This window comes from Galleria mellonella, unplaced genomic scaffold (assembly GCF_026898425.1).
Source record: "Galleria mellonella isolate WM207_F2 unplaced genomic scaffold, CSIRO_AGI_GalMel_v1 utg352, whole genome shotgun sequence".
NCBI lineage: Eukaryota > Metazoa > Arthropoda > Insecta > Lepidoptera > Pyralidae > Galleria > Galleria mellonella.
The window spans coordinates 4,520,237-4,537,237 of NW_026442084.1; the positions used below are offsets into that span (position 1 = coordinate 4,520,237).

At 34.4% G+C, this 17,001-nt stretch overlaps 1 protein-coding gene and 1 non-coding gene across 10 annotated transcripts in view; both read left to right on the forward strand.

Moving 5' to 3' along the window:
* The window catches only part of LOC113519393 (twitchin), a 143,987-nt gene that overhangs the window by 53,015 nt on the left and 73,971 nt on the right, over positions 1 to 17,001 (forward strand). For all 9 annotated transcript variants that reach the window (XM_052896992.1, XM_052896998.1, XM_052896995.1 and 6 more), the window contains 17 exons: positions 1,200 to 1,359; positions 2,158 to 2,291; positions 2,622 to 2,793; positions 4,329 to 4,480; positions 4,794 to 4,944; positions 5,581 to 5,689; positions 7,082 to 7,278; positions 8,230 to 8,371; positions 9,175 to 9,323; positions 9,795 to 9,952; positions 10,663 to 10,804; positions 11,461 to 11,600; positions 12,522 to 12,756; positions 13,648 to 13,854; positions 14,381 to 14,544; positions 15,523 to 15,658; positions 16,273 to 16,397. In XM_052896992.1, coding sequence (XP_052752952.1) covers positions 1,200 to 1,359; positions 2,158 to 2,291; positions 2,622 to 2,793; positions 4,329 to 4,480; positions 4,794 to 4,944; positions 5,581 to 5,689; positions 7,082 to 7,278; positions 8,230 to 8,371; positions 9,175 to 9,323; positions 9,795 to 9,952; positions 10,663 to 10,804; positions 11,461 to 11,600; positions 12,522 to 12,756; positions 13,648 to 13,854; positions 14,381 to 14,544; positions 15,523 to 15,658; positions 16,273 to 16,397 — 2,673 coding nt within the window. The remainder of the gene's footprint in view (positions 1 to 1,199; positions 1,360 to 2,157; positions 2,292 to 2,621; positions 2,794 to 4,328; positions 4,481 to 4,793; positions 4,945 to 5,580; positions 5,690 to 7,081; positions 7,279 to 8,229; positions 8,372 to 9,174; positions 9,324 to 9,794; positions 9,953 to 10,662; positions 10,805 to 11,460; positions 11,601 to 12,521; positions 12,757 to 13,647; positions 13,855 to 14,380; positions 14,545 to 15,522; positions 15,659 to 16,272; positions 16,398 to 17,001) is intronic.
* On the forward strand, positions 6,510 to 6,672 carry LOC113519485 (U1 spliceosomal RNA). Its single transcript, XR_003402317.2, has one exon. It is a non-coding gene; the product is annotated as a U1 spliceosomal RNA (small nuclear RNA).

Below are 17,001 nucleotides of genomic sequence, written 5' to 3' on the forward strand. Positions count from 1 at the left end.
CGTCTTCAAAACTTATGTCATGAATGTTATGGATTCTTTATCAATCAGCCATTGTCAATATGATTTTTGAAAAGTTTACTAATAATTGTACAGTTTGGTTCAATACATAATCGGTGTATGGTAAAGCACCGCAATGGACGCGGTGTTTTACATCTATCATACAAATATCAAGTCAAGCTTTCAATGTTGTAACAATTTTATTTAAATGTCTACATTAGAATTATACACAGCGAAATGCACTTTCCTTACAATAGATTGCACTTCGCACTAGTATAATTTAATATAATAAAAAAAAGTTCTCATAAATTATGTAACTCATATAATTTATGATTACTTCTCCTAATTATAATGGATCTTATGGAAAACAATTCCATCTTCGATACTAATTTATACATTAATATTATAATTTATTACATACTCTTCTATTGTGTTAACACATTGACATGATAGTGGGCAATATTTTGCCAAACTCTATCAACACATAACAATCTTAACACTTCTTCTCTATCACTAAACAATTTATGAATGACTTTATGGGTTAGCGTCTGATCAATCATGTTCATAAACTTAGCATGTTATAAAATTCACACTTTATGAATCTTCTTGCAATAAGGTTCAAAATATCTATTTCCAAAATTATCTTCTTATCTATATTCTTTACATATAATATTTCCTCTTCTATTCTTTATAGGTTTAATAATTATGATAATTCCTACATTAGCTTATTTATTTTTTCCATAGTTAATCCATTTTGGTCTTTGGACTCCAAACTTATAACAAATTAGTTTTAGTCCAAAGATATAATGGAACTAAATAAGCATTCTGCTAGGATTAGGTACTTCATTAAATTTAGCTCTAAAAGCTGATTTTGCTCTACCAGAAATTAAAAACATGTAAAAAATGAGCAAACAGTTAAATTTTAACTCTATCAACTGTGTGGAACGCTAAATTATATTTAGTCCATGTTTAGACCATTTGTGATTCAATTCAGACCCCAATCATGATAAGGATAGTTCAGTCTTATTACTTTCTAACTTTATTACTCCCTAGAAAACGGAGTCAATTTTAAATTTAAAATATTGGTAACACCAAATTATATTAACTTTCTTCACATATCACCATAACAAAACATTTACCACATCATCGATCAGACGTTTTCCCTCCTGGCTATATTCTCACACGTCATCATCAATTTTTAGGAGATCCACGATGATGGCGACCGCATCACAATTGACAAGTACGAAAAGAACACAGTCCTGACCGTCAGAAAGACAACCAGGCCTGACAGCGGGAAGTACAAGTTGGTTCTCACTAACTCATCAGGAACCTGCGAGAGCGTAGGCGATGTTGTTGTGCTAGGTAATTAACTATTATTTATTTTTTCTTTAATGGGTAAAAATGGAATAGTAACCTTGCCTGCAATATCGATATACGTTAGCGAAGCACCATTGATAGATGATAGGCGAGGAGGAAGGCAAATTAGTTGGACCATCTTAAAGAATTCGATAAGAATTAACGATGATTTCTAAAGAGAATTGCATGGAGGTCAACTTGATAGGATATATTGTTGTAACAATGGAACTGTTAGATCCCATTATTAATAACCCTTTCCCCCCAAAAAAATACTTATTAAAATTACCTACACCTAATTATACAAGTAATTTTTATATAACAAAATGGAAGTATATACCATTTTAATTATATTAGCCCAAAAATATCAAAAATTGGTTTATAATCTAAAATAATAATGATAAAGGAAAACATATTCAACTATAACCTCAGAAACAATGTCTCTTTGTAACCGACTTAAAAAATCCTTTATCCGACTATATTTTTGTGGTTATATAACGTGATATCTTCGTTAATTTTGCACCGATTTGAATGATTCTTAACTCTATGTATTAGATGTTTCCGTCTCCTATATTTGCATTATAATACACGCTGGCGGAGCACTACTGAGGAATGATAGGTGAGAATAAAAAGGCAGGTTAGTTACCCCATCGTGATGAATACATCTGGAATTTTCGAGTTTAAATTAGGGCACAAACTTCTGGATTGTTCGTGCTTCTAGTCATTCGTTAGTTTCGTTATCCTAGCATTAGTACTAGGCAATTGGTGTGATTGTTTGGCACTTATTATTATATTATTGTTCTGCAGACAAACCAAACCGTCCAAATGGTCCCATCGAAGTCACAGATATCCGTGCCGAGAAGGCTACAATCAAATGGAAGAAACCAGACGACTGGCAAGGATCCGATATCACCGGATACACTCTCGAGAAAATGGATATGGTAATTTTAATAAATTTGAATTTGTTACTTGTTGTTTTGCAACTGACAATCTCAAACAAGCTGATGGTCCACTTAGTGGAAATCGTACCTTATAGATATTAACTGTACTTACGTGCCGTATTTCATATTGAAAGGTGGGATATGATTACAGGCTATGAGGCATAACATCATAATCCTCAGGAAGGACAATGCAGGAGGTCCATAGATTACAGTGTATTATGCAATGTCTTTGTGTTGTTCATCTTTATAAGCTAAAGTTGCCACTATGTATCCAGTGAGTTATCAACTTGGTATTCTATGATCACAATTTTTTTTGGTTTATATTCACAGGACACTGGCAATTGGGTGCCGTGTGGTGAAACTGGCCCAGATCCGACAGAGTTCCAAGTGAAGGGTCTCACTCCGAACCACAAATACAAGTTCAGGGTCCGCGCTGTGAATAAAGAGGGCGAATCCGAACCGCTGGAGACTGATGGTTTCATTGTTGCTAAGAACCCATACGGTGAGTTAGACGTTATAAATTATCCTGTGACATGACCTATTTGGCACCTTACTCAAACTACAGTTGGTGTCATTAAATCAATGTATCGAAATCATATAATAGGTATTAGGTATGCTATTAACGTACTAATGGATTATCTTCAGTCATTATATGATCGAAGTGTGCAATTAAAATAATTACCTAATTAGAGTCTAAAAATAGGTATATTATACAAAATAGAATAGGTACAATAAAATAAGATAATAAGTACTTATTTCTGTATTACGTATTGAAAAAGTTAGTTACAATTTATTAATAATTAAAATGAATAAGATGACCTACTTCCCAGTTTAAGAACTGGCTAATAAAATTATAGGTCACTCAGAATGTCTATACTGTCATGAGAAAGGCCTTTTTTAATGGATGACAATGGAGTGGTAACCCCGCCTTCGCTAACGGTATACCATACGCTGGCGGGGCACCAGTGAAAAATGATAGGCGACAATAAAAACGCTGGTCAGTTAGCCCATCGTGATTAAGACATCTGGAATTCAGTGCGATGGTTTCCAAGGGGGATCATATGGAGGTCGACCTGGCAGAGTATATTGCTAGCAATCGGACTAGTAGTCCGTATTACTAACAAACCCTTCACTGTTACCCCGCCTGTGTATACCGATAGCGCAGGCAGGATTACCATTCCATCTTTATCCATTAAAAAAAAAAAGACCCACTTGATGTGAGACAAAAGTTAATTTTAATTGAGTATATTTTAAAAATGTTTAAGCGGTGTAAGCATAATCAAAGCATCTTGGTGTCAGCATATCTATTCGAGCGTCTTCTAGTTATGCTCGAGCTCGTAGAAGGACTTTTTCCATGTTCCAATAGACCTAACAAAATAAGTTCCTCTTCCACTGGCATTGGCTTTGCTCAATGGCGTCATAAATCAGTATCCGCACTTCGATATATTAAGTTATAAACATATCAAGTTTCGCAGAATGGCAATAAATTATTTGGAAACCATCCAGTAATTAAATTTTATTATTTTGTATGTTGTGATTTCTAAGTGAGCGAAATTGTCAAGCTTACTTAGTTGATAATTGTATTAAATAAATGAAATATTATTATTACAATTGACTGTACAAAATTAATTATATTTTCTTTATCTTTTTTTTTATAAATTATATTTGCAAACATTTAAAAAATAATCACAATTGTCTACTAATATTTTAACATTTTTGTACAGAAACATTGGAAACTAAACGCAATCGTGACATTATTGATTGATATCAGCTGTCATGCTGAATTTTAAAAAGTGACATTTCTTTGTTTACAAACAAATCCATTCAATATGTTACAATATCTATTACAAAAATCTAAAGAATTAAAAAAATTAAAATGGATATAATAAAAAGCATGACTTTACATTTTAGGATTAGTAAAGGCATCCATCGAAAAAAATACAATACTCTGTTTACAAACAAATCCATCAGTAATTCAATCAATTTATTATATAAATGGGAATCTAAATTTAAAACTATGATAATTCTACATTTTAGACCCACCAAAGGCGCCCAGCAAGCCTGTGATCATTGATTATGACAACGTATCAGTGACGCTAAAATGGGAGCCCCCTACCGACAACGGTGGAAGACCAATCCTCGGTTACGTTGTGGAGAAGAAGGATAAATTTTCTCCAGATTGGACAGAGGTATGTTTTAAAATTAAGATGCTTATTTACTTATTATGGTTTGTTTAGAGAAAAAGATTTTAAAAGGCAATTTTATGATTGCACCATCGTGTACTATCACTCCTACTATATTCTACTGGTAAAAGTATGAGGACAGTGTATAACAAAATATCTCTGGGTCAGAATTAAAATTAAAAAATTTTAAAGTTAAACTTCAGTGCCAATTATTTGTAAATTGTTATTTGTAGCATAGGCTATATTATATCATATGAATTCATACAGTGGTATGGGATTTGTATATATTATGACACAAAAATTAAATTATTTTTTTCAGGTGGTAAAAACAGAGGATACAAAGACCGAATATAAAGTCGAAGGCCTCAAAGAGAAGATGGTGTACCAGTTCCGTGTGAAGGCATATAATAAAGCGGGTGTCGGTGATGCCTCTGAGCCAACTGACAACCATCTCTGCAAGCATAAGAACTGTAAGTGTTGTGTTAACTTTTATACTTTTGCTTTACATGATTTATTCATAGTATATAGGAGATAGAAATTGATGCTGTCATTTAGGTAAAATATTATATATATATATATATATATATATATATATATATATATAATATATAATATATATATATATATTACCTTTTTTCCTGTGGGTTACAGGACGGGGTATGTTTTTAAGCCGACATAAGTTGAGAAGGTGAAAACCAATTATACTATATATATATATATATATATATATATATATATATATATATATATATATATATATATATAATATTTAGGTAAATTTACCTCAGTTATTTTGACATTTTAACCAGATTATACTGGCTGTCAAGAGTAGCAACTACTAGTAAAATCCCCAATAAGCGGATGCCTGTCTTCAACAGTAGATATTTAACAGCAGATATGGTGATGATCTTGACACTGGCTGTGGTCATGAGTTGACTGAATGTCATATCTCTGCTCTCAAGACAAAAGTATTTCCTAAATGATGGCATTATTCTCTTATAAACAATTCTGATATCATTGTGGCCCCTAAATAAATGGAAAGTGGTCTGAAGCTGATGCTAATGATAAAACGGAGTACTAACTATGTATATTCTTTTTTATTACAGTGAAGCCACGTATCGAGCGCAGCACATTCAAGTCTGTGATCATCAAGGCTGGACGCACTCACAAATGGTCGGTGGATGTCATTGGTGAACCTCCACCAGAGTGCACATGGTAAGTTAAATAATTTTTTTTTCTCCCCCTTTTCCATCTGTCTGTAGCCTATTCTATTTTTATGAAATTTAATAGTATTAGACATTTTGAGAACTGTTGATGTGTAACCAAACCATTTTAACTAGTATTTATTACAGTATTTAAGATTGTGTTTTACAAAAAAACACTGACTTTAAACATAGTAAAACTAGTTATTTGGACTTATAAACTAAACTACTGAACTCATTTTGATAAAATTTAAATTGGGCTAATCTAAAAGAACATTCATTTAGATAAAAACAATATTCAATATTGGTGTATAAATAACAGAGTTATGAGGCAGCAAATTAAACAAGTACAAATGATTTAACAACCTCCTATTTTTTAACTTTGTTGAGAAGAGTGAGGATAACTTCTATAATATAATAAAAAAAAATAGCGTGTGAGCAAGTTATTTAAGTAAATGTTACAATAATAAAAAAAAAATCTTTTGTATTGAGTCAGATAAGATATGTCAGTGGCATAGGGGAACAACTCTATAACCCATTTAGTTTAAGTTAATTCACAACTAACTTGTTTATTGTTTTATTGTTTTTTTTTTTTTTTTTTCATTGAGTTCAATTGCAATAAAAAATATCTAATAAAAATGGAACTTTAGAATCTTCTCAATTGTAGTACTACTTCTAAATATTTTAGACCGCCATCTAGTTTACTACTTTCAATTTAAATGTAATAGCTCCTTGTTGTATTATTGGTCCTAGATGTCGCTATAGTCGTTTTACATGGCGCTATAAAAAGTTTCTCGCTCAGAATGACCTTCGCGGTTCGAGTTCATCAAATCATACTTACCTGGCGTAGGGGATACCGTGATCACGAAGGTGGTTCCTCCAGGGCGAGGCCCTTCCATTGCACTACGGTCGGGCTGACCCTTGCGATTAACCCAAATGCGGTTAACTCGGACGCGTAATTTTTGGTAGTGGGGACTGCGTACGCGCTGTCCCCTTCGTAAAACTAAAAAATTAACCCTTTAACAACTTCCAACTTCATCTTAGATTAAATCAACTAAGTCAAATATAATCTAAGTAGATAATTCAAGTGTTTATATTTTTTCAATTAATGACATAAGAAACCATATCGTTTGTGAAATTAAGGTTTAATGAATATATAATAATCATGAAAAGTAGTCTTAATGAATTCTGAATTACACTTAATAAAATTCTATAATAGAGAAGAAAACTAATAAAGAATAATTAAAATATCATTTTTTTTATACAATAAAAGAATATGCTTTTTGTAAGATATAAAACCAATTTTTTTTAAGTGGATATTTCACTAAAACTCATTTTGCCAAATTTTGAGTTGAAATGTCTTATATAAAATGGCAAAATATTTAAATATTATATGATTCGGCAGGTCGTGGCGTGAAGATATTAAGCTTGTTAACACGGAGCGTATCAAGATCGAGAACAAAGAATACCACACCGACTTCACGATAGTGAACGCGGTGCGACGCGACACCGGCAAATACAAATTGAGAGCGGAGAATTGCAACGGTTTCGACGAGGAAACTGTTGAGCTGACTGTACTCAGCAAGCCTAGCTCGCCTAAAGGTAATTTTTTAATCTATACTAATATAAATTTTGATTGTTTGGGCACGCTAATCTCTGGAACTGCCAGTTGGATTTAAAATATTCTTTTTGTATTTAATAATCATTTTTTGAAAAGGTTAGATGTTATTCAGCATCACAATATGATCATAGGCGAAACCGAGTTATAATGATAGTTAATAATGATCAATATAAACGGTCTTATCTCAACCAATCTGGAAGGAAATTTCAGATGGTAGGAGACAGAAAGCGGTTCTCTTAGATACTGCCTGCATAGTACGTCGGTTTCTCTCCTTGGAGCCCTGAATCCCGACCAGTGCTTTTGCCAGGGGTTAGTTTGTTACCTCCTCTCATTAAGAGTGGATAGCTACTTTATTTTATATATTTTATATAAATAAAATATATGTTGACCAATGGTAGACTGGTAGAGGACACCGTCCGGTGTTATGTCCGCCAAATGTACATAGAGAATTCCACTGTGCATTAAAGTTTAAATAAATAATCACATTGAATTTGTTTTAATAAATGATATAAACATTATTAATCTTACTTGTGAGTTTGTTTGTTTATTATCTCATAGAGCGTTGACGGCTTAACCGATCATTATAAAATTTGGTAAATATGTACTACATGAGATTTGAAATACTTTTCTACCGGGTTAATGAATATATTCCGGTCTCGCGCACAAATATCGCAGCTAAAAGCTAGTATTTTTGTCAATGCGAAAAATGTGGACCCGCTAGGTGGCGTTAAGGTGCATAATAACATTTTTCGATCAGTTTGTTATAATATAATATGAATCGATTTAAAGATTTTCAACCAGTAACCGAAACCAGTAAAAGAAATTCACTCTGCATTAAAGTTTAAACAAATAAATCAAATAAATATGTGCCTTTTCTAATATAAATATATTGAAGCTGGAGAATGTAGAATGAAATCTTCTCCCTTTTCCAGGCCCGCTCGAAGTATCAGATATCCACGCCGAAGGCTGCAAGGTGAGATGGGAGAAGCCAGAAGACGACGGCGGCTCCCCAGTCAAGGAGTACGAAGTGGAGAAGATGGACCTCGCCACCGGGAAGTGGGTCCGTGTTGGAAGGTGAGGGCATTTCGCATATTGTAAGACGAGGGTTGCAGTGGGAATAAAAAGGAACTCTTCAGGGATTTAAGAGTAATATATGTACATTTTTTCTAGTGAATAATTGAACTTATAATTTACTATAATAATAGTAATTACTTCTTTAAGATTTTACTCTTGGAGGGGCAACTGACTCATGCATTCTCTTCCAGACAGCTCTATTCCTGGCCATATCTTCGATCACTTTTTATAGTAATAATATACTTGATTTATCTAATAATTTAAATAAATTTTATTCTCTTTGTCTAGTCTGTACACAAATTTATAATTATAAAATTTAATTTGTTTAAAACAACTATCCACTGCTGAATATAAGCCCTTTTAATTATTAAGTTACTATAGCTCTAAGCTTTCCTTAAAAATAATAAATAAATATATTACAATTTAATTCTTATATATCTGAATATATTTTGTTTAATATATAATTCAATTATAATATTTAAAATAATGTATTTGATTTCTCTAATCATTTAAATAATTCTTGAGTTGTTTGCTAGTCTGTATTGACACAAATTTATAATTGTAAAATCAATTTTTGAAAAAACAACAGTTGAATTTCTTGCCTGTTCTTCTATTGCATTCTGAATTGGACGGTAGATTCATAAAAAGTTACTATTCAAAAATTATTAAAATAAAAAAAAACAATAAAAAAAAGTATTTTAGTATTTTATTCTTTATACACTGTCTTTCAATGTCCAATATTGCCTCCCAAAAACTACCAGTTAGCAGTACAATTAATTTATATATATTTATATTTTTTTCAGAGTGGCTGGCGACAAGAAGCCTCTGGAAATGGATATCACCGGCTTGGAGCCCGGTCACCAGTACAAGTTCAGGGTGACGGCCGTCAACGACGAGGGTGACTCCGAGCCGTTGGAGGCTGAACGCGCGATACTCGCGAAGAATCCATTTGGTAATTTATTTGTTATATTTTTTTTATTATTTGGAATATGGATGTAGCTAATGGGTTACATGTTTACTATATTACTTATAAATGTGTTAATGTAAGTGACAGTTGGTAACTGACACTACATCACAGAAGTCATATAATGTCATCAGTGTATATCACATAACATGTGAACGAATGAATATCTATCATTCGTGAATAAATAGTTTCATTCATTCATTTGTTTCGATCATCACTTTCAATTCTTTTAACTTTTATAACAGTTAATAGTAGTCCATTAGCTGTTTTCCACGGCTTTGTCCGCGTGAATGAATACAAAGGTATCCTATGGTGTAAGTTAGGATAAGACATACACCTGTACAAAATTTTATTCAAATCCACTCTGGTGTTAAAACGTGTTTGAGTAACAAATATATATATATATATTTACAAACATACATTTATTATTTGTGACGTCATAACATGATTATCTTTCAGACCTCTCGGACAAACCCGGCAATGTGGAGGTCGCAGACCACGACAATCAGAGCGCCCAGATTAAATGGGACCCGCCCAAGTCCGACGGCGGTGCGCCCATCCAGAAGTACATTATACAGAAGAAGCCCAAGGGCGGAGACTGGGAGAATGCTGGAGAGGTAATTACTCCTCCTTGTCATTGCTGGGTATGGTACTTTTCTTCTTTAAGGCAAAATGGATTGACAAACAAGTTGGTGGGTTACCTGATGGAAAATGGAGTTGGTCACGTATAAATATTAACATCATAGAATACCAGGGTATTCTATAATTGTCAGAGTTGATGTGGGCATCACAGTTCATACTGACAGTTGATATCACTTATATGTTACATTGCCATTTCTGAGGACTTAGAAAGAAGTTATACCTGCATACCATGGAATTTTACTGCCATATTCCAGTTTTAAATTCAGTGATATCGCTGCATCTTGGCAGAAACACAAATAGGACAGAGGTATTCCCGCAGGACGTATAGTCCCGGTATAGAATAAGTCACCCCTTTCTTTCCCATGAGTGCCGTAAAAGGCGACTAAGGAAGGGCGAGGGATGGGTAGCAGCATCCCATTTAAAACGTCTTCAAAGTCTGACTGCGGTTGCCAACCCGCCTGCCAAACGTGGCAACTACTGGCAAAGGGGGAGGCTTATGTTCTACGATTAAAATTTAAAGGCTGATATGATGATGATGATGATTCCATCAGATTATTTTACAAATTCTTCTTCTATAAAATGGACTTAATTGTTATTTAATTATTATTTCCTTGTATGAAGTCAATCTATATATTTTTTTCCGATGCGTCTTATTAAACAAACGTAAACTCATTTTCCAATTCAGGTGCCTGGTACAGCGACAACAGCGAAGGTGGACGGTCTACCTGAGGGTAGCGAGTACCAGTTCCGAGTGATCGCAGTCAACAAGGCCGGCCAGTCTGAGCCATCAGACCCCACCAAATTGACCACCATCAGACATAAAGCCCGTGAGTATAATGCTCCTTTTACTATAGCTAGCAATTGCTCTAAGATTTTATTGTATTTTTTTTTTATACAACTTAAAATGGCAAACATGCTGATGGAAAGTGGTAAACGTCGCCTATAGACATGAGCAGTACTATGGACATAACAGAGTATACTGTTTCACCCATGATACCCCCCATGCTTTGCCATTCCTGAGGACTCAGGTGTTATTCCTTTGTACCCAGTAAATTCACGCCATATCCCACCCTTCAAACCGAAACACAGCCATGCAAACAACTGCTTTACTGTTGAAACACGAATGGGACAGAGATATCCGAGCAAACGACTTTTGTACAGTCTCCCTCTGGTTTTATCACAATTGAAGTCAGTTTTTTTTTTTGTGTAACACAATCCTTACTATATGTTCGTTTCTGGCTAACAATGTGTTTGTTCATATTTTAAATATACTATAGTGTCTTAAAGCGATGAAAAATTTTTGCAGGTAAATAGTACCTTCATACCAGCTTTTTTATTGCTGACATTTCAACGTGGATTGCACCACGTCATGAATATGACAGGACGACAATTTTTGATTGCGTTAAGTCATATAGTCATTTATAATATGTATAAATAATGCGAAAATTTAAAATTAAATAATGATTCTTTTTTTTATTTGCAGTGAAACCGCGTATCGACCGCACAAATTTGAAGGCGTTGGCGGTACGCGCAGGCAAGCCGATCTTCTTCGACGTCAACGTCAAGGGTGAACCGGCGCCTAAGGTGCAATGGTTCCAGAAATGGAAAGCTAAAGAGAAGGAGGTGAGTGCGTTTTGATAAACATACAAAGAGAAATAGACTTAACAATTTATTAAATTGTGAGAAAAATAGAAAAGAAGAATACAGTGATCGTTTACTATTAGAAGGGCTGTATGCTTGTTTGCTATCTTCGTGGTATAAAAAAAATAAAAACATAAGAGAGAAGTAAGACGGAAACGATAGGTATAAATTATTAGAAAAATATAAGAATTACTAATCTAAAACTGTGGAGATCTGTCATATTTTTTCAATTTTAAATATTTAAATTAAACATTATAAGTAGACTCGGACCAATGGAGAGAGTTGCCGTTTCTTAGTTTTATCTCTAAAATTATAATTTTCATACATTAATTTTATTAAGTAAAACCAGTATAGTATGGATGGTCGAATATCAAATTTAAAGCGGTTCTGTTGCAATTTTATTATAAATGTAGTTTACTGGTCCTTAGAATAATAATTTTAATTTTTGAAATGTTTAATGGTATTTTAGAATCACTTATATAGTGGAATCATTTATGAGAGTTGAACAAACCTCTGGTACCTTTTAAGATAGTTTCACAAACATAATGGCACCTATTAAGCAAGCCACACAAATCTCTTGGCACCATTTAAAATAGTTACACAAAGATCTCAGCACCCATTATGATAGGCACACTAACCTATTGGTACCTTTTAAAATAATCACACAAACCTCTTGGCTATCTTTTAAGATAGTCACACAAACCTCTTGGCTATCTTTTAAGATAGGCACACTAACCTATTGGCACCTTTTAAGATAGTCACACAAACCTCTTGGCATCTTTTAAGATAGTCACACAAACCTCTTGGCATCTTTTAAGAGAGTCGGACAAACCTCTATCACCAGTAGTGAAGTGCGTATATATTTGTACGAATTTACGAACATTTCTTATTATATATCCTCAGGTGACAGCGAACGTAATCAACGTGGACTACAACACGAAGCTGGATATCAAGGAGTCCGTTCGTGCAATGACCGGCACATACCGTATCCTGGCAACCAACGAGCATGGCAAGGACGAGGCCGAGGTGGAGATCACCGTGTTATCCTCGCCAAGCAAGCCTGGCGGTCCGCTCAAGGTCGCGGACGTCACCAAGTCTGGCTGCAAAGTATCGTGGAAGAAGCCAGAAGACGATGGTGGTGAGTATTTCAATAAAGTAGTTGATTAGACGGTATTTGGCATTAAGCTTGTCATTTCTACAAATTTTATTATGCAATAAAGAATAAATAAATATGTTTTTTCCGCAATGCTCACATGACACACGTAGTGTTGCAGGCGTCCATAGGCTACAGTGACCGTTTACCATCAGACGGGATGTATGCTTGCTCGCTTGCTACCTTAGTGATATAAAAAAAAAATTGAGCTGGCGACCGTGGTGGTGTAACGGTGTAGTACACAACCTAAAATTCCGACGGTAGCAAATTATATACCCGAGCAATATAAACATTTGTATTCACGAGTATATCTGTTTATATTGGTTTGGGCGTTTTCTATATTTAATATGTACTGTAAAAAAGTATTTTACACAAATTAGTACAAATTTTACTTACCTTGAAACTAGATGGCGTTGTGTGATATATCCAGTGATATAATTATTGGAGATGCCTTTGGACAACCCGAATAGACAATAGAAGGTAGTCGATAGATTATTACTGGGAACAATAGCTAAGACATTATGATCAGCAGTAGACAGTGAATTTTTGCTATTACGATATGTCACATTTATATCTTCTATAAATATTTATTTTACTGTTAATCAAAGTACGTATAGTTTAAGAAAATTCTGGTTTTTTTTTATATAATAATATTTTTCAACGCCATCTAGTGGTGATCATTGTTTTGCACCTAGATAGCATTATACTCAGAAAAATATGCGTGAAACGAAGATAAAATAACAAAAATTTTATTTGTAAAAAAAACAAATTATTTTATTTATTGCATCTTTAAAAACATCGTTTTAAAAGACATAGCGACTACTTAAACATTTAATATATTTCACGTCTAACTTTCATATTGTTTTTCCCCCCCAGGCAAACCGATTACAGGATACGTAGTGGAGAAATTGAACAAGGCAACAGGTCGATGGGTGCCGGTCGGCAAGACCGACGACACCGAGATGGAGATCAAAGGATTGCAAGAGGGAGAAGAGTATGAGTTCAGGGTTAAGGCTGTCAACGAGGAGGGCGAGTCTGAACCGCTGAAGACTGACCACTCCATCATTGCCAAGAATCCTTATGGTAAGCGTACTCTGCTCAAGTTTTTTTTTAATTTTAATTGACCACATTTCAGTAATGGTCAGACAAATGGCCTAAAGAGGGGAAAAGGTGTTTCAATTCGTCCTTTTTAATACAATTTTGATTATGCATACAGTAATATATCCAAAAATTAATAAAAGACAGTTTAATTCCATACACTCATTATACTCTATTGACAAGAATAAAAATTACAATAAGAAATATAATTGCGAAATAATAATAATATAATACGACTCCTTGTTAATATTATAAATGCGAAAGTGAGTTTGTTTGTTTGTTACCTTATAGCGCCTTAATGGCTCAATTAATCACTTTGTATCCCAGTTAGTAAACATATCCCAAGCACAAGGACGAAGTCGCGGGTAAATGCTAGTAATAAAACGAATACCCGACATAACGAGTATAACTTTGATATTTTATATGTTAGACCCATGACTGATTCTCCAGTAAATATAAACATAATATTTATCCAAGAATCTACAATCTCACAGTCACATTTGCACTTCAGATATCCCCGGAAAACCGTCTGTCCCCACAATCGAGGACTGGGACGTGGACCGAGTGGATTTGAAATGGGAGGCGCCCAAGAACACCGGTGGCGCACCCATCACCGGCTACATTATCGAGAAAAAAGAGAAATTCGGACAGTGGCAAGAGGCGCTTACTACAAATGTAAGTATATAAAGTAATACTTATCCAAATAATCCCTTTTTGATCAACTAGCGTGGATTAACTATCTGAAACTGTGGTTTTAAAAGTGTCAGACAGTTGATCTACTCTGACTGAATGAAAAACTACCTAATAAACTGCTCTGCTCAATGATATAAATATTTCTTATAATAAATAAGTTGACGGTTTACTTTATGGAAAGTGGTAACGGTCGCCTATAAATGTGAAAAGCACTACAGAGATCACACAATACACTGTGATGACCAAACTATACTTCATGTATTGCCATTACTGAGAACTTGTTACGCTTTTGTATCTTCCAATATTATTTTATTAAGCAAAGTGGATCCACTGTTTATAATCAGTTAAAGTAATTGATCCAAGTTATGATCAAACTTAATCCAATCAAGTAAGCATATATTACTTAAAACTATATATATATATATATATATATATATATATATATATATATATATATATATATATATATATATATATATATATATATATATATATATAATGTGTGTGTGTGCTTAGAACTTAGCTCGCCATCGACAGGGAGTTCACCCTCATACTCTAGGGACTAGATGGTCGCGTACAACGCAGTTTCAGAGATCTTTTCTCCCACGAATGCTCAGATTATGGAATGAACTCCCTGTCGAGGTTTTTCCAAGAGACTACAGTATGGGGTCCTTTAAAAAAAGGAGAAAGAGGTTTCTTCAGGGTCGGCAACGTGCACCTAATACACTTGGTACTGTATGCGTTCATAGACTACGGTAACTGATTATCATCAGTAAAAAAAAAAAATCAGTGAAATAGACCAATTCTAGATGGTGTATGATTATTTATGATTGGTAATGATTGTTTTAAATTAAGGCTCTTCATATCGATATTTCAAATATTTCCCATGAACAGACGTCGTCTGGATACAATTTTATTATATTGGTAATACACTCATTAACTAAAGCATTTCAACTCCAGACGCCAGAATGCAAAGCTCGCGTGCCTGATCTGAAGGAGGGCAACACTTACCAGTTCCGCGTGCGCGCCGTCAACAAGGCCGGCCCCGGCGAGCCTGGCGATGCGACGCAGCCGCACGTGGCTAAGGCTCGATTCTGTAAGTATTCCATTACCTAGATTGCACACTACCTGTACCTGCGACTTCTTCTAAGTTGGTCATCCATTCATTCATTATTGAAGAGCTCGTGTCGCTGGAGCTCTTGCTATTTACCACGATTTTTGACGTCTCTTCACCTCTTGATACAACATGACACCAACTTTTTCCTTAACCTGTCTTATGTAACTATCAAGGCATAGTCTCTTCCTTTTTCTTCTTTCTTCTATTATGATGTTCATAAGTTCAACGTATTTTTTTTATGGGTGAAAATGGTATGGTAACCCCGCCTGCGCTAACGGGATACGCTGGCGGAGCACCAGTGAAGGGTAATAGATGAGAATGAAAACAGGCCAGTTAGCCCATCATGATGAATTCATCAGGAATTAACCATGATAGTTTCCAGGGAGAACCGCGAGGAGGTCCACCTGGTTGGGTATATTGCTAGCAATGGGATTCTCAGTCTCCATTACTAACAATCCCTTTCCCCCCAGTTCATCGTATTTTATCATGTGTATACATGTATATATATATATTTTTTATTTTAATAGTTATTACTCTTTCTAGTTTTTTATTCTCTTCTAAGAAAATTTCTCATAACCATTTCTCGTTTTCAGTGAAACCACATATCAACCGCGACAAAATGGTTGCCATTCGTATACGAGCTGGTACTACTATCAGATTAGACGTTGATATCAAGGGTGAACCTCCACCAACCAAGACTTGGACCTTCGCCAATAAGGTAAGATTCCTTTTATTGCAACCTTAAAAAGGTTAAAAAAAAGATGTTCCCAATTTATTTTTTTTGTACGTGTAATTACATGTTATGCGATATTTTCACTAGTACCGAGTTGATTTTGAGAATTCTCTTTACAATCAATAGAGTTGCAATGAAATAGTAACTCCGATTGCACTATCGGTATACGCAGTCGGTGACCAGTGAGGGATGATAGTTGAGGATGAAAGCAGGTCAGTTACCCCATCATGACGTCCTGCACAAGTATTTATCACGATGGTTTCCAGAGGAAACCGCATAAAAGTCGACTTGAAATGGTATATTGTTAGCCATGGTGCTAGCAACCATTACTAACAATCCCTTTCTTCTCGAGTTATTGTTGTTGTACTCCGGTTGTTTATTAATCCCAATACAATAATACTTACTACATTTTCAACCGACTTCAAAAATAAGGAGGTTCTCAATTCGATTGTATTTTTTTATGTTTGTTACCTCATAACTCCATATTTACAGATGAATCCCATAGAAAGTTTTATCAAAATTGATTCACCAGTTTAGTTTTTATCTCAAAATAACTGCTTTTGCTACAATTTAGTTTTTTTTTGTAATA